Source organism: Crotalus tigris, unplaced genomic scaffold (assembly GCF_016545835.1).
Source record: "Crotalus tigris isolate CLP2741 ecotype Arizona unplaced genomic scaffold, ASM1654583v1 scf7180000017663.5292952, whole genome shotgun sequence".
Lineage (NCBI taxonomy): Eukaryota > Metazoa > Chordata > Lepidosauria > Squamata > Viperidae > Crotalus > Crotalus tigris.
The window spans coordinates 833111-855000 of NW_024096550.1; the positions used below are offsets into that span (position 1 = coordinate 833111).

The 21890-nt window shown below is 40.9% G+C and overlaps 1 protein-coding gene across 6 annotated transcripts in view; it reads right to left on the minus strand.

Moving 5' to 3' along the window:
- Positions 1-21890, minus strand: part of KCNIP4 (potassium voltage-gated channel interacting protein 4) — a 217381-nt gene that overhangs the window by 42023 nt on the left and 153468 nt on the right. For 2 of the 6 annotated variants that reach the window (XM_039335898.1, XM_039335900.1), the window contains exon 1: positions 16189-17100. The exons of the other annotated variants lie outside the window; for them this stretch is intronic. In XM_039335898.1, coding sequence (XP_039191832.1) covers positions 16189-16300 — 112 coding nt within the window. In that variant the 5' untranslated portion in view covers positions 16301-17100. Of the gene's footprint in view, positions 1-16188; positions 17101-21890 lie in introns of those variants that run through there. 6 annotated transcript variants of the gene reach the window in all.

Here is a 21890-nt window from a genome sequence, read left to right on the forward strand (position 1 = left end):
GACTTGGTTTACAATCCATTTTGAGAGGATTTTTTTTAAAATAATAAATAAAGAGAAGAGGTGCTGAAACATTTATTAATAAGTGCAATAACATCCCCGGGTCAAAACTGTAGAAGAATGCAGAAATAGCCTCAACAAAGGAATAGAGGAATTGTTAAGAGAAAGTAAATGACAGAGAAATTTAAAGTAATCTCATTTTGATTCTGGCCTTTTTGACGAAGAGGAGGGAAAGGGAAATTCTGGAAGGCTGTGAGAGAAGCAAAGTAGCACATCTGGGGGTGAAGTCAAAAGAGGATCAGCCAAGAATCCCTATGTAGCCACAAACTAAGTCCAAAGTCCTTTGAATTCTATAGACTGTTATCTAACTCCGAGCAAGCGCTAATCATTAGTTAAGATTCCTATGCATAGGCTGGCTACTGATAAATCAGTTTTAATTGGACCTTCAGGTATGGATCGAATCTTTTGCACCTGACACAGAATTCCTAAATTCTATTATGTTATTACATCCCTTATACCTAAAGTTCCTGGATTCCCCTGTGCAACGGGGAAGTTACTTTTGCCCTGTCCATTTATTCCTATTTGCTTGTATTTTCTTTGACGTCTTAACTATAAAAGGGAATGTATGATAGGTCTCAAGATTCCTACTTTGGATGAGAGGAATCCCTTTTATCAGAGTATTCTGAATAAACTGTAATTAAATGACCTTCCTGTCTCGGTCTGTCTCGCTGGGAAATATTTAGGCACGAGCTGAAAAAAGCATATTTGGCCTTCAGAACATTATGAGGGAAGGATGAGAAACAAAGGTTGGAAGCTGATCAAAGAGAAAAGCAACCTGGAATTAAAGAGAAACTTCCTGACAGTGAGGACAATTAACCAGTGGAACAGCTTGCCACCAGAAATCGTGGGTGCTCCATCACTGGAGATTTTTAAGAAGAGGCTAGACAGTCACTTGTCTGAGATGGTATAGGTCCTCCTGCTTGAGCAGGGGGCTGGACTAGAAGACCTCCAAGGTCCCTTCCAGCTCTATTCTATTCAGAATCTTTAACTTTCTTCTCTGGCTGAGACAAACCCACATCTGGAGTGTTTCTGAAGGCCTTCCTGAACGAGGTGGGGACAAGTATTTCATTGACATTCCTTGAGTCCCTCATTCTGGCACAATATTCAAAGGAGAGGATGCGACCACTTTAAATAATAGAAAGGACAAAATCTGGGACAGACGTGTTGACACAGGGATTCTGAAAGCACGCCTGTTGCAAAGGAAAAGAGTTTGGAAAGACAACGATTGTAATAAACACAAAAGAGCTGTTTGCCTCCCAGGGACACAATCATCCTGGCTTTAATGGGCCACCGTTACTCAAGCTTGAAGGATAAATTAAAAACCCTAGCTTTCATCTGATTTCAGAGTAATTGTTTTGGAGTTTCTGTGAAATATAGCTTGGAGCTGTTTGGTTTTTTCTGCCTCAAACTAAGGGCCACGAGCAGCTGCAGATCTTGGAAATTAATAACATTACAGATGAATATTCTAAACAGAATTTGATTTAAAAGAAGCAGTATGTTCACACTGAGATTGCTCCTGTGTTTAGAAGCAATCTAGAAGGATTGCCTCTAAAGAAGGACCAGGGGTGACATGACAGCAGTCTTCCAATATTTGAGGGGCTGCCACAAAGAGGAGGGGGGGGCTCAACCTATTCTCCAAACAGCTGAACGCCGGATAAGAAGCAACGGATGGAACCCAATCAAGGAGAGAAGCAACCTAGAACTAAGGAAAAATGAAGAACTATCAACCAGTGGAACAGCTTGCCACCAGAAGTTGTGGGTGCTCCAACACTGGAGGTCTTTAAGAAGGGACTGGACAGGCACCTGTCTGAGATGGTATAGGGTCTCCTGCTTGATCAGGGGGTTGGATTAGAAGACCTCCAAGGTCCCTTCTGGTTGATTGAAGATCGTTATTTGCTTTTTCTTGTGTGGCAAGTCAAATATTTTAACACTGAAATGTTGCATTCATAAAACTATTGGCAAATTTCAATTCCACTGGGGTCCCTGGGCTGGTTTTTCTTAGAGTCACGCAGCAGTGTGCCTAAGACGTGAGTGAAGCTCAGATGGAAAAGGTGTATCCCACACACACATCCTCCCTCCAACGTTTGTATATCACACCTTGCTACTTAGATCCTGGTATGTCCTCAGGATACGGCGGGGGGGGGGAGTCAAGAGGGTGACCACAACAGTGTGACCAAATCTCACCTTCTTTTTATATATATTTTAGACCACACCCTGCAGATACCCCTGGAGCCATCTTTCTTATGTATTTATTTATTAATCAAATTTGTTTGCTTGCCCATCTTGCTGTTAATCCACGTAGAATCTACAAAATGCAGTTGGGCAGGTAAAAATTCAGCACTTCTTTTCCATTTTGGCTTGGCTCCCCTTCTAAGATGCTCAGCCGACAAGAACCAGCAACTGCTGCTAGTTCAACTGCACAACGTGTGCCTCATTCCAACTTCGAGCTGTGGCTTTGCTCTTAAAAAGCACACACACAATGGCAACAAACTTCAGCGTATGGTAAAGCTAAGGTCTTCCGGAACGATATGAACAGCTATTGCAAAAATGTCGCCATTGTTATTAAATGTCAGGGAACATTGATGTGACTAGAAAAATAAAACAAACAAACAATGGATAGCAAAGGAAGAATCGCTCCGCCTCCTAGCTGGTTTAATAACTCTTTCTCCTACTGGGACCAGAGTCTTCTCTTCACTTCTCAAAAGAGCTTTTCCTAGCATTAGGACATCAAAAGGAAACAGCTTTGTACACTTTTCGACTTAAAATGTTGGCTGCACCTAGTTGAAATACGGGGTGCACGTTGGAGAAGTGACTCAGAGCTATTTATCCAAGCTGTGTGCCATTTCTTCTCCTACAGAATCTAAACTGACATGCTATTTATCATCAGACAGTCTGGCATTTCAAGGAAAAATGAACAGACGTTAACTTCCAAGGGAACAACTATGCTAACCGGGTTTATTTTTCATTAAGTGTATTGGCGCTGCAAAGACTGGGGGTAAAAGCAATTATTCACTGACCCGTGCAAAGTAAATGCAAATGCCCATTTATAATTAATGTGTGTTTTTGAAAGACTCCTCCTCATTTATTGAGCCAAACCAAGCCAAGAAGCTTCTTCAGCTCTGACTGGATGGTGGGGAAGGGAAGGATTTGTACTCCTTGCAGACAGTTGATCGTTTGCATCCTTTTAGAGAGTCCTTGAAGCCATTTGGAGGTTTATAAATGATCAAAGGTGTATAAATCCTTCCCTTCCCCACCATCCAGTCAGAGCGGAAGAAGCTTCTGGGATGAGAAGTGAAATGTCTTCAAATGAAAAACAAGAAAGTCCAGTTGTCTCATGCAAAAGCACCATTTGGATCCCCCTGAACTATTTTACTCAGTTGTGCCCACAATTCTTAACCTAGTTTTATGTTTATTTTTTACACTGCGGTTCAAAGCATCCCGAATGTTCTGCCTTGGTAAGACCACGCTTGGAAAATAATTTGGCATAAACTCAAAAGAGTACCCCCTTTTATTTCTACAGTTAAAATATATTAGTACAAGTTTCTGAAATTTTATTTATGTAAGAATAGTTGAATTACTTTATATGAGATATCACTATCACTTAAACAAATGCTACATATTTTTACATAATAATTGCGTTGACTATTCAACAACTCTTTATGGTACATTCCTAGTTTTGTGCATCTTTTTTTCCCCTTCCACCCCAAAATTTGTTCCACAAATGGATATGATTCTATAAATATAAAAATCCCTTTCTTGCAAAATGTACTTCCCTCCATGGTACAGTGGTAGATAAATGTCTATTACTCAGCAATTCACATTAGGAGGGGAAAAAAAACATTCCTTTTAGTAATTCAGTTTTTAAAAAGGATGCCTGTAGATGAAATTCAATCCATACACTTTCCCAAGGCAAAGTCTTTGAGAAGAATAATTTATTTTTTAAATGCCCTTGAAGCACAGAGACAGCAATTGCTCTTTTAAATCATTTAGATTTAGTTTCTGTGAGAAAGAAAGCAATGATAGTTGCTTAACCATTTCTTTCTTTCTTTCTTTCTTTCTTTCTTTCTTTCTTTCTTTCTTTCTTTCTTTCTTTCTTTCTTTCCTATTTATTTATTTCAGCATGCAGCAGTCATTGCTTTAAATTTTAAATTTTAATCCAGTTAAAATTCAGGCTTCTTCAAGCCCAGCCCAACTTTAGGTCACTTTATGAACTCTTCATGGACACATTTGCAAATTTTCTTGGCAGCTACATGGAAGTGATTTGTCATTACTTCCTCACAATGAATCTTTCCAATTTCAAAGTCCAGATCCAAGCTGGCAAATTTCTAATAGTTCCCCATTGAAGCACTATCTCAAGATCAGACAATACATTCGTAAATTTAATTATGTAGTTGGATGCCATCACATCAGTCTTGATTCCTGATGATACCATCCATGCTGTACTTGATAGCACTCTAAAATAGACTTATGTACTGCTTCATGACAGTATAACTTATTTTCCAATGCACCAGACGGCAAGACAAGAAACAATGGATGGAAACTAAGGTAGGGAAAGAGGGAAGCAACCTGGAATTAAGGAGAAACTTCCTAACACTGAGGACAATTAACCAGAGGAACAGCTTGCCTCCAGAAGTTGTGGGCGCTCCATCACTGGAGATTTTTAAGAAAATCTGCATACCCCACCCAAACTCTAAGACAGGACATAATAGGATTAACTCACAGATGCCAAAGGGCACACCCAGACTCAGGTGAAGAGACTGGACAGTTACTTGTCTGAAATGGTATAAGGTCTCCTGCTTGAGCAGGGGGTTGGACTACTGCAACGCGCTCTACATGGGGCTACCCTTGAAAAGTATTCGGAGACTACAGTTGGTCCAGAATGCAGCCGCACGAGTGATAGTGGGTGCTCCTCGATACACCCACGTTACACCTATCCTCCGTGAGCTGCACTGGTTGCCTATTGGTCTCCGGGTCCAATTCAAGGTGTTGGTCATTACCTTTAAAGCCCTATATGGCTCAGGGCCAGGCTATTTGCGAGACCGCCTACTACCTCATAGTTCCCTACGTCCGCTTAGATCCCACAGGCTGGGCCTCCTTCAGGCCCCATCGGCCAAGCAGTGCCATTTGGCGGGGCCGCGGAGGAGGGCCTTCTCTGTGATGGCGCCCACGCTTTGGAATCAGCTCCCCCCGGAGATTAGGACCACTCCCACCCTGTTGGTCTTCCGTAAGCTACTTAAGACCTGGCTTTTCCGGCAGGCCTGGGGTTTATAAAACCTTACCCCTGGATGATTGTTTTTGTATTGTTGTTTTGTTATGTTTTATGTGTTTTTTATTGTTAGCCGCCCAGAGTCCTTTGGGAGTGGGGCGGCTTATAAATTTTAAAAATAAATAAAATAAATAAATAAGACCTCCAAGTCCCTTCCAGCTCTATCCTGCTAAGCCAACAGACCAGATACTCCCTGGAGGTACCCCATCTAAGGACTAACCAGGCTAATCTGCCTTATCCCCCGAACCAAATTAATTAATGTGACATGAATTTATGCTTTGCTTGGAGAAAGACGATAATTAATTTTTAAAATGAGCACATTTATTTATTTATTTATGAGACTTATATACCGCTTTAAGTGCAAGCACTCTCTAAGCGGTGTACACTACACATATTGACTTTCCGCACTTTCAAACAATTCTCAAGTATCTAGTAGCAGTTCCAAAACTTGTAAATCCACCAGAGAAGATACAGTTGAAACACACACTTTATCTTCTTGTGTGCATCATGAAGAGTAAGAACCACAGTCTTGATTGGATGCTCAGTTTTCCTGCGGTCTAGGTAAAAATGCTTTTTTTACAATAGAATACAGCTGGCAGGGATCTTGGAGGTCTTCTAGTCCAGCCCCCTGCTCAAGCAGGAGACCCTATTCCATTTCAGACAGGTGGCTGTCCAGTCTCTTCTTAAAAACCTCCAGTGATGGAGCAACCATGATTTTTGGAGGCAACTTCTGTTCCACTGGTTAATTGTCCTTATTGTTAGGAAGTTTCTCCTTAATTCCAGGTTGCTTCTCCCGTTGGTCAGTTTCCATCCATTGTTTCTTGTCCTGCCCTCTGGTGCTTTGGAGAACAAATTGACCCCCTCACTCTTCTCTGTGGCAGCCCCTCAAATATTGGAATGCTGCTGTCAGGTCACCCCTGTTTCTTCTTTTCTTTAGACTAGCCAAACCCAAATCCTGCAGCCTCTTTTAGAATAATTACATCCGTGTCAATGCTACTCACATGAGATGTGGTTATCTACCTTTTCATTCCTTTACTTTGGAAAACAACTGCAGATGCTGGGGGAAAATTTAATATAAAATGTTGCTGCTCTATCCGTTTGGACAATAAAAGAAAAGGATGTCAAAGACAAATCTCTTCAGACAGTCTGTGGGGATTTCTAACAAAATGACTGAACAAATTAAATTTCTATCTAATCTACTGAGAAAAAAAAGATATCCTTTACCTAGAAGTCCCAAGTTAAAATAAGATGTCTGGTTATTTTGTCTTAGATTAGATAATGAGTTTTCTGGTGCGGATAATCTAAATGTGATCAAATAACTCTGGTATTTATTTATTTTTTTTAGAAAGGCTGGGATAAATTATTAAGGCGAGTAGACAGATCTTGTAAAATTTTTGTATTCTCCACATTCCTGTCTGGAAGTTGGCAACTGGATTTCTTTTCTGTTTTTTTTAGACTTTAGACTACTTGGATAAGCAGCAAAACATTTCAAATTAAAAAAAAGAAACCAAGTCCCGCTTCCATGACTCAACTTCCCAAGAAGCTTCCAGAATCTTCCTCAAAGTATCACCATATTCCTTTTTTTTTCTGTTAGCCCAGAGCAGATTGAAAGAAAGGAAAGAAATACAAATTTCTGGGAAAACCTTCCTTCACAAAACCTGCGAGTAATTTCTATTGCTACAGGATATGGTGGAAGACCCACAATGTAGTGTAAATTCTGCTGTGTAAAGGATTGAAATAACAGCATTATTGTTATATATTTAACACATTTAAAATGTCACAAACAAAGGGGCTTTCCTTCATAAAATCTTGGCAGCTTGTATTGATTTAAATAAATAAAAGCTAGTTTTTCTACAGATTTTGGAGGATTTAATGATTTGATTGGATAATGTGCGTTGGGTTTCCAGACATCTTCTTTAGTTAAAAATAACTTGTAGATGAAGTAGATGTTTAGGAAAAAAAAGAATAAGCTTTACCGCATTCATCTGAACATGACAGGTATGATATAACAGTTCACATTAACCCCACATGAAATAACATTGCGCCGTAAATTACATGAGATTTTTTTAAACCTATAGTTCATTCTAATGGGGAATACAAATTTAATAGATTGCCCGTTTCTTCAATACTGAAGAAGTACAAAGGATGATGGTTAAACAACATGGCCAGCTGCTGTGAGAAGATAAAGGAGAAAACTGGAGAGCCTCAGCCATCCAAGTCACGGTGGTCCCAAAGGTGCTTTTTCACAAGGCAACTGGACCTTGTTTCTCCTTGAAGATGTTTCACACCTCATCCAAGAACTGAAGAAGCTGCTTGGATGAGAAGGGAAACGTCTTCAAGGAGAAACAAGATCCAGTTGCCTTTTGAAAAAGCACCTCTGGGACATAAAGGGGGAAAAATATCCTTTGAACTGAGCTAGACGTCGGATGATCGTAGGCAGCAATAATGCTTAGCTATATGTTGTCTTCTCCTTTATTTGTTTGTTTGTTTTGCCAAGTTCCTGGTCTATCCTATACTCTAGGGCAGGGGTCCCTAACCTTGACCACTTTATGACTTGTGGACTTCAACTCCCAGAATTCCTCAACACGGCTGGCTCAGGAATTCTGGGAGTTGAAGTCTACGAGTCATAAAAGAGCCAAGGTTGCCTACCCCTGAGATAGGGTGAGCCAGACTGGGGTCAGAGGCAGCACAAGAAGCCTAAACCAGCAGCCCACCTTTGCATCAAAAGCCTGAGTGGAGTATATTAGCAGAGTCATTTCATATTCCTGGCCATGGATGGGTACACACAGGTGTAGATTTGTGTGAGGGAGGAGGCGTAATGGAGTTCTCCATAGGTCACGGCTAACGGATTCCGATCAGCCAGCCGGCTCAGAAATTTATCCTTATAGTCTCAAACTTCTAGTATTGTAGGCTATAATCTTTGGGATTGGGCGGCATATAAATATTTGTAAATAAATAAATAAATAAATAAATAAATAAATAAATAAATAAATAAATAAATAATCTTGATCTTGTGTTGAACCCCCAACCCTCTCCATTTCATTCTGAATTGCTTCACCCTTTGGAGAGAGATTAGCAAGTTTGGGCCCTAGTCATCAGTATATGAAATGAACAATTTTGTAATTATCTCATACTCGATTTGATCTCTCTTTTTTTTTTTTAGAATCCAAGGCGTTTTTTTCTTTTTCTTTGCGGAAACAGGCTGCCATGTTTTGCAGCTCTGCACAGAATGAAGTTAGCTCTTAAAAAGCAAACTTGGGGAAGAACATTAAATGGAGACGCTAAGTCTAATAACTTTGAGGTTCGGCTGTTTTATACTTTCAGGAGCCGTCCCCGACTAAAAATACTGCTTAGACAGGATTCCTTTCAGCAAATATAAAATGGTTTCTGCCCAAATTCAGCAAATAACAGCGGGCCTTTCTTTGAAACTGAGGTTTTCCTTTACCGAAGTCACGGCAACACTGTATTTAGCTTTCACGAACATTTGACAAGAGCTGATTAATTAAGTAAAAATTAAATGCATGCTATACAACAATTCGGTAATAAATCCTCATTTCCTCAGTCCTTGAAAAAAAAATTGGCATGAAAGGCATGAAACCAAACACCTGCAGCCATTTCTGCCTCTCCCCCATTAAAGATTAAGGTTTCCTTTGTCCAATTGTTATCCAATTCTAGGCTTCTCAGCTGAGGGAGCCACCATTGTCCAAAAACACCTTCTGTGGTCACGTGGCCAACATGGTTATACACCAAAGGTGCACAGAATGCTGTTACCTTTCCACCAAAGTGGTACCTATGTCATGGTTCCGACAGATGAAACTCTTCAAAAGAACTTTGAGGCATTGTTTACCTTAAAGGATCTTTTATCCGAGTAGCATAATATCAGCACTTACATAATTGAAGCCAAAAACTTAATTCCCCTCCCCTGGGCACATAGCATCAAAGCAAAATTCCCTCCTCCAATTAACAGTCATAAATCACATTCCCCAATTAGCTAGAAGCACGGGCTTCCTCTCCAGCTCTCCAGCCTGCCAATTCTTTATCAGCTCTAAGTTCAATAACCTTGATTCTCACGCTAAGTTTTAGTGTTATTATGTCTAGCTGGACTCTCATTCACATCCCCCCACTCCCAGCATCATCTAACTCTAAAAGCAAAAGGGGAAAAGCTACATTTCCATCTGTTGTCAATGCAAAAACATCAGATGTTAGCAGCGTTGACAACCTATTTATCTACTCACACTTGCATGCTTTTAAACTGCTAGATGGGCAGGAGCTGGAGCAAGGAACGGGAGCTCAACCAGTCTCCAGGTCCCGAACCTGGGCTGTCAGTTTTCCAGCTGACAAGCTCAGCATCTTTAACTACTGAGCTGTCGTGCCTCTGTCTCCCCCCCCCCCATTAGGCAAATGGGAAATGTGCCTCCTGACTCCGATTATGCTTGGACTGAAGCAGCCAGAGGTCTGAACTTAGCAGGATGCCTTATTAAGGATATGCTTGTGAACATATGCTGAGTGCTGAAGTAATTATGGGCAATTTAAACTACAAACATATGACTGAGAGAGAAGCAGGATAAATTCTCATAATGTAGTTGTCTTGGATGCACGCAGAGTCTGCACTTTGCCCAGGTGTGCCGGTGAATGCTAATGGAGATTGAAGAATAAGGGGGGAACATTAGGAAATAAGTGGGACTGTCATTACTCCCTAAGCTTCATCTTCAAGAGAGGGAAGCGTAAGAGAGAAAGAGAAAAGGCGAGACAGAAAGACAAACTCCCTCTGACTCTATTAAAAGCCAAACAGCACAGTGAAAAATGGGATTAAAATTAAACGCAAAGAAGACCAAACTAATGACAACAGTAGAACAATCAGACTGACAAGGGAGATATCAAAGTGGTGGGTAGCTTCTGCCTTTAGGAGCAAGCATCAACAGTAAAGGAAAAAAACAGTGAAGAAATATGCCACAAACTAGCTGTGAAGACCTTGGGAAAAAAATATTCAAACACCATGATGTGTCTCCACCTACAGCAGTGTTTCTCAACCTTGACAATTTTAAGGCATGTGGACTTCAACTCCCAGCATTGCCCAATATCTGGTTTTTTTTTTTCATATAAATGATGGTGTGCTTCAATAGTTAGACAGCCCAGAAATTGGTATCTGAACATGGATTCTTTTTTTAACATTTATACTTTATTATGTTTTACTAATCTAGGTGAAATGTTAATATCTATTGCTAGTCCGTACATGATATGCCCTACGCTAAAAATAATAAATAGGTGCAGGCAGAAATAGTCTTAGTTTCTGCACTTTAAATAAAGGCCTGGCTCCTGGAGAAGGGAAGGGAAGAGGACAACCAGCCACCAGGTGGAAGAGATTCAGCTATGATAGTGAGGGGTCCGTCACCATGGGGAGGCTTGGAAGGACAGATGAAGACCCGATCATCATGGAGGAACATAATCAGACTAAACGCAGAGACTCCCTTAGCTGACAATAAGTCAGTTGAGAAGCAAAGAGAGGTTAAAACTCTCACCGCTGGCCTAGAGGGCAAAAACAAAAATCTCATTAAGTGCAAAGCGATTATGACATCTCCAATCAACCACTTTTAATTCATACTGAATCAAATCAGATTATATTCTGATCAAGGAGGCTCATTGGATGTTCCGGTTGGTTGAAGGCAGCACTGCAGCACTGCAGGCTGACTCTGCCCACTGCCAGCAGTTTGATCCTGACCGGCTCAAGGTCGACTCAGCCTTCCGTCCTTCCTTCCAAGGTCAGTAAAATGATTGTTGGGGGCAAGAGGCTGACTCTGTAAACCACTTAGAGAGGGCTGTAAAGCACTGTGAAGCGGTATATAAGTCTAAGTGCTATTGCTATTGCTATTGCCCGCCCTTCCTTCCTTCCTTCCTTCCTTCCTTCCTTCCTTCCTTCCTTCCTTCCTTCCTTCCTTTACAGTGATTAAAATGCAGTATTGCAAGCTGACTCAGCTCACATCCAGGAAGTTCGATCCTGACCAGTTTGAGGTTGGCTCAGCCTTCCAGCCTTCCAAGGTCAGCAAAAGAAGGACCCAGATTGTTGGGGGCAACAGGCTGATATTGTAAACCATTTAGAGAGGGCTGTGAAAGCACCATGAAGCGGTATATAAGTCTGCTATTGCTGTACTCTATTAAAGCCCATACCAAGAAGTCGCCATAGGCTGCTGTAAGGTCAGATAACAATCTCACCTACATTCTGGAAGAATATTTCTCTTCTTAAACCTGGTCCAGGGTCTTACTGAGATAACACAGAATAACCTGCAGTTGGTTTTGTTCTGTTTTGTTTTGTTCCCTGAATGCTTAAAAAATAAGTTTGTGTGTGGGGGAAAATAATGTTACTCATCTTCATTTGAGAGTTAAAGGAGCAGACAGTACAAATAATAATTCAATAACTATTGATGTGCGTTGCCACAGCACAATTGGAAATGACAGTGACCTTTTAGCTTTCAGTTAATTGAGCACATCTGGCAATAGATTTTGGGCTGAATGAACATTTTGACAGCCGATTACACCTGCAGCAAAAGCGAGATTTCTCTTTTAGTGTCTAATTTAAGAATTTAAGAAAAACACAAAAGCCTTGGGTCTTGTTAAGAGCAGCATCTACAAGTTGGTATCCCGATGCCAGTTCAAGGTAAACACTCATGTGTAACAAAGCAAGGAAGTAAAAGTAGTACGCATGGGCCAAAAAAAGAATTAAAAGGCAGGAAGGAAAAAGAGAAGAAAGTCTAAATACAGGTCGTCCTCGACTTATGGCTATAACTGAGCCCAAAATGTCTGTTGCTAAATGAGATAGTTGTTACCTGAGTTTTGCCCCATTTTATGTCTTTTCTTGCGGCAGTTGTTAAGTGAATTACTGCAGTTGTTAAGTTAGTAACAGGATTATTAAGTGAATCCGGCTTCTCCACTGACTTTGCTGGTCAGAAGTTTGCAAAAACGGATCACACTGCAACCGTCCTAAGTACAAGTCAGTTGCCAACCCTCTGAATGTTGATCACATGACCGTGGGGATGCTGCAACTGTCCTAAGGGTGAAAAATGGCCACAATGCACTTGTTTTCATTGCTACTATAACTCTGAACAGCCACTAAACAAACTGATGTAAATTAAGGACTGCTTGTATACCTGGTTCGCCAGGTTTTAATGGCTAATTTTCACGGGGGATGAGATCCTAGCGGAACATCATTTAAAGTTCAAGGAAATAGATGAATCTGTTTCTGTGGACATGAAATTTTGATAGGTAAAAACCAGAAGGTGTAAATTAGCTTACAACTCTGCTTTTCACTTCTTGAACTAAATAAACTAAAGAAGCACAATAAATATTTCCAAGAACTAAGGCTGCTTTTTCCCCCCCTTTTGCAGAAGTATAAAAGAGAGCCCGCAAACAGAATTATTGCTGATTTTTTTCACCTTTCGATTTTTGACCAAATGGACTCTTAAAATGTGCAGGTGGCCTTTTAGTAGATTAATGAATAATTTTATAGAGGTCGATAAAGAGATTCCATTTAACCATATTACGCCTGAAATCATAGTTCTCTTTCCAAAGCCAGAAACAACAATGCCCAGGGTTGTGTTTTGCGTTCCTTCTTTAATTACAGCTTGATTCGTGTAATGTGCATTTTAATGTGTATTTTTACAAGATGTTCTAAATAAGATAAAACGAATGAGGCTGAATCCTGTTTTCACTTATTGATCCCTCAAAATGCAAGATCAGGCAGACTTTTCCTGATGGAAGACTTCTGGGGGGGGGGATTTATTGTCTTAATTATCTTTAGATAGCAACCTTAAACACATTTGGGAAGATAAAAACAGCTTTGGCAAAAACACAGATTTTACTTCAATTCTTCTTAAACTATAACAATTGACTTAAATGGTGCATTAAGGGACAATTTTTATCTGTTTGTTTATTTGTTGGTTGCCTCGAATGCTGAAAACTGAACAGAAATGAGAGAAACTCCGTGGATCATCCTTCAGTTCTCTTGATGTTTTAATTACTTTTTCCCTCCTTCTGATCTGGCTGGAAAGGATCAACTATATACTGTAGCAGCCAGTTTTTCTGATAAAACTGGGATCTAAACTCAGATAGACTTTGAGAAACTCTCCCTATTTAATCATAAAATGAAACCAGCATCAACCCAGATAAGCACAGAATCCTGGAAGAGGATCTGATTAACTTCTCTCTCTCTCTCTCTCTCTCTCTCTCTCTCTCTCTCTCTCTCTCTCTCTCTCTCTCTCTCTCTCTCTCTCTCTCTCTCTCTCCCTCCCTCCCTCCTTCCCTCTCCCTCTCTCTCTCACCCTCTCTCTCTCTGTGTCTTCCTCTCTCCTTCCTCTCTCTCTGTCTCTGCTGTCTCCCGCCTCTCTCCTCCCTCTCTCCCTCTCTTCTGTCTCCCTCCCTCCTCTCTCCTCTCCCTCCTCTTTCCACTCTCTCTCCTCTCTCTCTGTCTTCCTCTCCTTCCTCTCTCTCTGTCTCTGCTGTCTCTCTCCCTCCTCTCTCCTCCCTCTCTCCCTCTCTTCTGTCTCTCCCTCTCTCTCCTCTCTCTCTTCTCCCTCCCTCCCTCCTCTCTCCTCTCCCTCCTCTTTCTCTCTTCTCTCGCTCTCTGTCTCCCTCTCTCCTCTCTCCCTCTCTTCTAGAAAAAAAGAGAGGATTAGTTCCCCTCCTTGTAATTATCCTATTCTGTACAAAACATTTTAATTCACTTAGCACTTGAGGTCAGAGAGGCACAAACTGACTTTGCAGGAGCTGTTAGGTCACCTTTTCAGTTCAAACAAACAAATGTCTGCTAAGCACATCCTGGGACTGCAGAGAACCAGCATAAATAGAAAACAGTTTTATGGCTTCAGTTTCAAGATGTGAAAACACCTTAGTCAGACTGGCGTGCCATTTTTAGCTGAAAATAGATGCACAGACCTTGAAGAGCGTATCTAGTTCTTGCAAACCTTGGAAAGCATGGTACAAAACAAGACTTCAACACCATGATCACCATCTCTTTAGTACAAATTCTAAGTCTAGTTTTCTTTCCCTCTTTTCAACCCCAAACTAAACTCTCTTTTTGCACTCTGCCTACACACACACACATTAATCTCATGCTACCCTCTGTCTTATCTAGTTTTTGCCCAGTCTTTCACCTATGCACAATGTGGACTAGAATGCTACCTCAGTCAATCTTTACAAATACATCTATATGTAAACCACATGTTGCATCTTATACCTAGCATAATCTTACCATGTTGACTGGAGCCCCTGTTCTCCAACTCTAGCCCTAACTTAAATTATTATTTAAGGACTGGAATTAAGTCCCAACCTTTGCAAAGCTGAAGTATAGTCCTAGCCTATTTCTTCTACCTAATCAAAAGGATTTATTAACACAAGAACTATCAATATATCTCAGATCCTGCACCCCTTTTTAGATGCATCATGCAGGCAATTTGCCCTTTTAAATCAAAGGTTTTTTGCTATTTTGCATCGACTGCATTCTTATTATATTCTTATAGTTAATATTATTCAGGCCTAAGTTTAAAATATCACAAACAAAGTTATTCTTAGTAATGAGATGAAGATTTATCAACTTATAGCAAGCGATAACTCCCAGCTGGCCCTGCATGATATTATTAAAAAGCTAAGTTAGATTTGGTTAATATTTGGAAAATCCTCAAACTATAGGTTAAATTCAGAAGTTGAAAAACACAGCTTAAAATATGGTTATGGCAAGCTACTTGTGAATTTTTGCCAAGAAACCAACGTGCCTATGTCATTACCCCAATACCAAGAGTTGAACTCAAGTCAAACTTAACTTTTATAAATTATTTATTGCTGTTCAGTCTTGATAAATTAACTACTATCAGAATATTTTTGAAGTTTTCTATGAAGTTTAGATTTTAGAAGAGTCTCTTTCTACTAACATGCCTTTTAAGGCAAAGGCAGAATTGTTTAGCCATTCTTAAGAAGTTAATAGTTGCCAATTTCACTTTCTGAAGACATTACACAGATGAATAAAATAAAGGAGAGGAAGATAAGAAGAAAATTTTTGGCAGATTCTGAGCGTGTGCAACTTCTAAGGAAATCGGCTGGGGAGAAACACTGTGTGAGCAATCTGAATAATTTCAGTTTTCTTGCAATCTAGAGAATTAAATCAGAGAGCTACAGTTTTAATTTTTAGCAGATTTAACCAAAAAAAAAAAAAAAACAAGAAATTACGAGGCTCATAAGCTCAACTTCCTCTACAGGGAAGTTTTGTTTACACATTTGGTGCTCCTTTACCAAGAAATAAACTGAACAGACTGCAAGGCAAATACGGATATATTAAAAACATTTTATCATTTGTTCCCAGGAACACAAATTTCAACCAATACTCGGGTGGCTTGGTATATTGACTGACTTCTCAACCAGTCAACCTCCTCTGGTTCTGAAATGACAAATCAACAGAACACCCCCAAAATAGTCTTCCAGAAACCTATTTGTGTGTAAATACAACCCTGTAACTTTAATTGCATTAATCATGGCATCAGAAAAGTTCCAGTTTGACGAAGCCACCATCCCCATGCAAAGGAGAAAACCTGTTTAAGACAGATGCTAAATTTCTGACTCTGGTGATGTGATTTATTAGAGAGATGCATTTCTGCCTCCATCCTGCAAAAAAGGGTAGCATTGGGGAAGCTGCGGTGACTGAACCGGAGAAATAAAAACAAAAACTGTGATTTACAATCCATGCAACCCTGAACTGCAGTGGCTGCTTGCCACAAGTGTGTTAGCTGCACGTTTCATTCTCTGTACACAAATGTACTTGCGGAGCTCAGCCAGCCTCAGCCAGCACTCTCTGCCAAGGGAACAATTCAAAGTCACTGCTTTACCTTCGGAGAAGTCTATCAGCCCAAGCAGATGCAGCAGCTTCAGAGACGCAACGATAATCACCACTATGCCCACCGTCTGCAGACCCTCTGATTCCCATTCCAAAGACAGCATCGTCCGAGACAGCCTTTCATGCCAATCAGCTGCCAAGCCACCAAAGCAAAGTTTACGTCCCTGTCACTGGGGTTTTGCCTCCCATGCAAAAAAAAAAAAAAAAAAAAAAGTTGTCAGCACAGCCAGAACGGCGAAGGAAATTGAAGTGACCAGGTGGGTGTTAACTGAAATTCCTGCTCTCCTGCATCTTGATGCTTTGGGATGCTGATTGTGGCCTGGTCCCCAGAAGAAAAAGGCATCCGACACCACCAGCCTTCTTACTCCTCTGCTGCTAGGTGGGCATCCGTTCCGGATTTCCAGACTTTGCAGTGTTTGTTTGGAAAGAAGCAAGCCTGTGCTCAAAGGAAGAGGCACAAGAGAGCACGCTGAACGCCCGCCGTCTCAGTGCCAGCTCCAGTGTGCTACAGCTCCGCTCTCAGCCGAAAAGAACAGCACTCTGAAGCTTGTCAAATATCAGATTAATCATCAGATGCATTTGCATCTTTATCATGAGTGGCTTTAATTTGCGGGATTTGGATCAACGCCAGGGGTGGGTGCTTTTCCCTCTTCTCATGAGGGACCCCCTCCTGTCTCTTGGCAAAGGCCATCTCCAGGGTGACCATGAGGTTCCCGTCTCTGGTCACTCCAGAAAGGAGATGGCAAAAGATTTAAAGGGTTGGTTGCATCCAAGAAAATAAAAACCGTGGCTTGTATTGTGAAGTTAGATATCTTACCTAAAAAGGGAAAAGAAAATGGGAAAAGGGCAAAACCCAAAGGTGCTTTTTTCCAAGAGGCAACTGGACTTCCTCTGTTTTTCCTTGAAGGTGTTTCGTTTCTCATCCAAGCAGCTTCTCCAGTTCTGACCTGAATGGTGGGGAATGGAAGGATTTATATTCTTTGCAGTCATCTGGTCATTAATATCCTCTCTGAGAGTCATTAGTACTCTCTCTGAGAGTCACTTTTTTCCGTAACAAATCCTTCTCAAAGTTCCATCCTATACTTCACAACTGTACAGTTCTGGACCTTGCAGGTTTATAAATGATGGAAGGAGTATAAATCCTTCCGTTCCCCACCCTCCAGTCAGAGCTGAAGAAGCTTCTGGGATGAGAAGCAAAACGTCTTCAAAGAAAAACAAGAAAGTCCAGTGGCCTCCTGAAAAAGCACCTTTGGGACAACCTGGGACCGTGGATGGTGAAGAATCTCCAGAGGAGAAAAGAGCAAAAGTTAGTCCAATCCAAGAAGCAAAGCAAATTTGATAAAGAGGTTTGCTAGCACTTTACTGAAGAAGCCTCAATCTCCCTGAAAGAAGTTGAAGTTTTGAGGCAAATCCAGATTGACCGCAGATTTTCTTGCGTCTCCAATTGCTGTTTTGCCTGCATAAAATGCACAACGGGATCCTCCTTCTGGAAAGGCGCAAATAAGCTTGCAAGTTGACCAACAGGTTTTATAATATTGGAAATAGGGTGAGACTCAATATAAAACCCATGCGTTTTTTTTTTCAATTAAAGCTAGGAACTGAGTCATCAAATGGACACAATTCCTTTTTTAAAGGGACAGAACAATGCAAATTGCAAGAATCTGGGAAGAGATTAACTGCACAAGAACAGGATGACAATCTTACCCTGTGCTAAAATTAGAATACTTCATTTTCTAATGGGGATTATAAATGGCCATGTTCACATATTTAAACGTGAATGAAAAACCGGTTGCATTGGCACACAAGCACACTTAGTAAATGGTGACAATCCAACCCAAATCCAGGTATGGAAAAGGAATTGTCAAGATTAAATATGCTGAGTGAGCCCAATTCATAAGTGTTTCTTGTGGGAATTTCTAAAGAAGATGATGTTAAAAGCACAGTTGTGAACAATTGTGATATGGAGAAAAATATGGAAGACGGCAAGCCAAGCCAGTGGTGATGGCAAAAAAGCTAAGAGAAAGAGGGAAACCGAAGGAGGACCCACACAAGAAATGGAAAGAGGACCGAGTCACAAAAGAAGAATACAATTGCAAGGTCCAGAACTGTACAGTTGTGAAGTATAGGATGAAACTTTGAGACGGATTTGTTACGAAAAAAGTCTTTACAGTTTAGGAACAATTTAACAGTGGATCTAGCAATAAACATTTCCTTTTCATTAGACCTTTTGATGTGAAGATTAGACAGTCTTCTCCCTCCTAACTATCATCCGGATTCTTGTAGCAGGACAAGAGTTGGGATTTTATAATCACCCCGTGTCCTCCCAGCTCAAGGATTTGATGATTCTGTTTCAGGCTGTCCGGGATCTTTTCACCCCCAAAGCTACATACTTTACATGTCTACTCCAAAAGGATCTCACATCTTCAATGGGATTCAGGATTACATCAGTGCAAATGTGATTGTGACTCTACTCCCATTGAAATCATTCACCAGCTTAATAACCTCCAACTTGACTTGCTTTGAGTCTAAGATATGAACACAGCACTGAGTGTCACTCCAACAGGTCCTGTGGGTGGAGGTGTCAACCACCCCCATCACATCTGCTGTAGGCAGCACAACACTTTTGTGTAGCCCTGGTTACAAAGGATTATTTGCATTTTTTTTTAATATTGCCACTTCCACCCAACTCCCTCCCCTGATTTATTTGATTGTCATTTAGCTTCCTGTTGTATTTGTTACTGAACAAAAGCCATAAGAAACGAAACCCAGGCAAGGCTGTTTAAAAGAATAACGGAAGGGACCTTGGAGGTCCTCTAGTCCAACCCCCTGTTCAAGCAGGAGACCCCATACCATTTTAGACAAATGGTTGTCTGAAAACTTCCACTGTTGGAGGAGTCACAACTTCTGGAGGCAAGTCGTTCCCCTGGTTAATTGTTCTCACTGTTGGGAAGTTTCTCCTTAATTCCAGGTTGTTTTTCCCCTTGACTGGTCATCCGTTGCTTCTTGTCCCGCCTTCAGGAGCTGTGGAGGGCAGGGTGATCCCCAGAGACCAGGCAAGGTCTTATTACCCACCTTTCCTTGTGTTTTAAGGCCAGCCTTCTGGTGGTGCCTGATCTCTGTCTGTTTGTTTGGCACCGCCTAACAGCAGTTTTGGTTGGTTGTTTTCGCATGGCATCTTTTAAAATAGCAACATTTGTTTTTATGTCTATGACCAGCCTCAATTTATCATGATTCGTGTACTTTCTGCTTCTGACCATCAGTTTCCAATGCTGGGAAAGGATCGAGAAGATGAAGAAGACCAGAGGCAAAGGAGATGGACTCAGTTGCAATTGGGATGGGGACACTCACTCGAAGACTTGCGGACCAGGGTGGGGACAGACCATCCTGGAGAAAAACTAGCGGAAGCCATCATGCAGGCAAAGAATTCTTCCTCCCATATTTGGACCGACAGAGTGCATCAAAAAACGTTCAAGACATAGTTTCTTCTCTCCCTGATACAGCTGACAAACTGAGAAAGAGACTGTGGCCTAAGGGTCAACACAGCTGCCTAACGTGCAAGCAGCCCCGGTTCGAATCTCAGAAGGATAGGGCTGGCTGATGAGAGCTAATTAGCTTGAAATAGCTATCCCAGTCCCCTTTTAACTCTTTGTTAGCAATCCTATATATATATATATGTGTGTGTGTGTGTGTGTGTGTGTGTGTGTGTGTGTGTGTGTATGTTTTCGTAGATTTTCATGGGTATAGGTATTCGGGTCTTTTCCTGTGTAAGATTGAGAGTATCTTGGCGACATTTCGACGAGGTCCCACTCGTCATCTTCAGGCTGGGGACTGTGGCTTCGTGCTTGTGCGAGCAAAGTGTGATCGGAGCTGCTGTCTCTCTATATATATTGGTGGGGGGGTGTGGAGTGCTGGCTTAGTTGCTGTAGGTGGATTGGTTGGCTGTGTAGGAGCTATTGTTTGTGGATTGTTTGGCTGTTTCGTAATATCCTGAGTAGTTGAGATGCTGACTGTGACTAATGGGCACACACACATATATATATATGCTTCCATTTTAAGTTTTGTAAGCCACCCAGCAATATTTTACAAAGATGCATGACTATATAAATTTATTAAATATATGAATATTTTCCACTTCTTTTTTTCGAGAAGAAAAAAACCCGCTGACTCTCCAGTCTGAATCCTAACACTTGCTCTAATTGGAAGCAAAGAGTTGCTTTTTAAACGGACATAATCCATTATGTCCTATTCAGCTAAAGCAAACCAAATGTACGCTGACCTACTTTCCTTTATTTGGAACCTCATTAACTGGATCTCCAAAAGGCAAGTGTGTTGATGCTCACTTACCCACTCCGTCTGTGCAAGCCCACGTTCCTAGAAAAGGAGAAATAAGTTTCCCCACAGTTCCTCCTCTCCAGCTTTGCAAAGAAAACAGGAAGACTTTAAGGGAAGACACAAACAGCTGCTCTGGGGAAGCTTAAATTTAGACCAGTGTTTCTCAACCTTGACCATTTTAAGGCATGTGGACTTCAACTCCCAGAATTCCACAGCCAGCAGTGCTGGCTGTGGACTTCTGGGAGTTGAAGTCCACATGCCTTAAAATGGTCAAGGTTGAGAAACACTGATTTAGACCCTAGTGAAACAAGGTTTCTGTAGAGGGAGAGAGTTAAATTCCTCAATTATTTTCCTAGGGACTTAAAAAAAAAAAAAACAAGCTGGGGAAGTTTCACAAAGCCATTCAATAGCCAGGAAAACATCTTTTTCCCAGAGGTGGGGAAAAAACCCTTACAAAATTTTGATGATCCTGCAGAAGAACAGAATCCCACAAGAGTGTTACATTCTCATACTAAATTTCACAGTGTAAAAGAAGGAGTGGCAGAGCCCAGAGGCAGAGTCAAAAGAGTCTCTATGTTGCCACAAGGACAATAACTCCAATCCCTGTTGAATTCCATTAACCCTTATTTAGCACCAAAATAGTGCTAACCATTAACTGACTAGATTTCTATGCATAGGCACTAGCAATAAATCACTTTAATTGGAACCTAATATACGTCCTGGTCTTTCGTGCCTTACACCCAGGTGTATCACTGGACATCCATGTAGAGAAGATCTGAAGAAGATCTGAAATTCTTCAATTTGCAGAGAGAGCCATTACAAATAGAGAAAATGGTCCATATAGACCTTTATTTTTTAAATATGAAAGAGGGACTTCTGCATCACCCATTTTTCTTTGGAACATGAGTAAATGAGTATTCTCACATTCAAGTACCCCCAAAGAGATACTTTTTTCCATTAATGTGATATTTAGCATTGAAAATTTCAGAGCTCAGGTATTAATTCCCTGGATTAACATGAAGTCTTGTTTGTGCATGAATTTGTCCATGTAGGAGGGATTTTTTCTTTTGACAACCTGGAAGTGACTCAGAATTTCCTTCTTCTAGAACTTCCGTTTTGTGCTGGTTTCCCATCCAGGTTTGTTCTCAGGTTCTGCAACATGTCCAGGATTCATCGGAGGATCATTCACTTTGGATTTTCTGCCAATGAGGTCCATTTAGGCTAAAAATTAGGAATGGATGAATCACCCGGATTCAATTCAGTTTGAGAAGTTGATTCAGACTAAAATCATTGCTTTGCTTTGTCAAATCAACTCAAATTCTTGATTTGGTTAAGAAGAAAGTAGATGTGCAAATATGTATA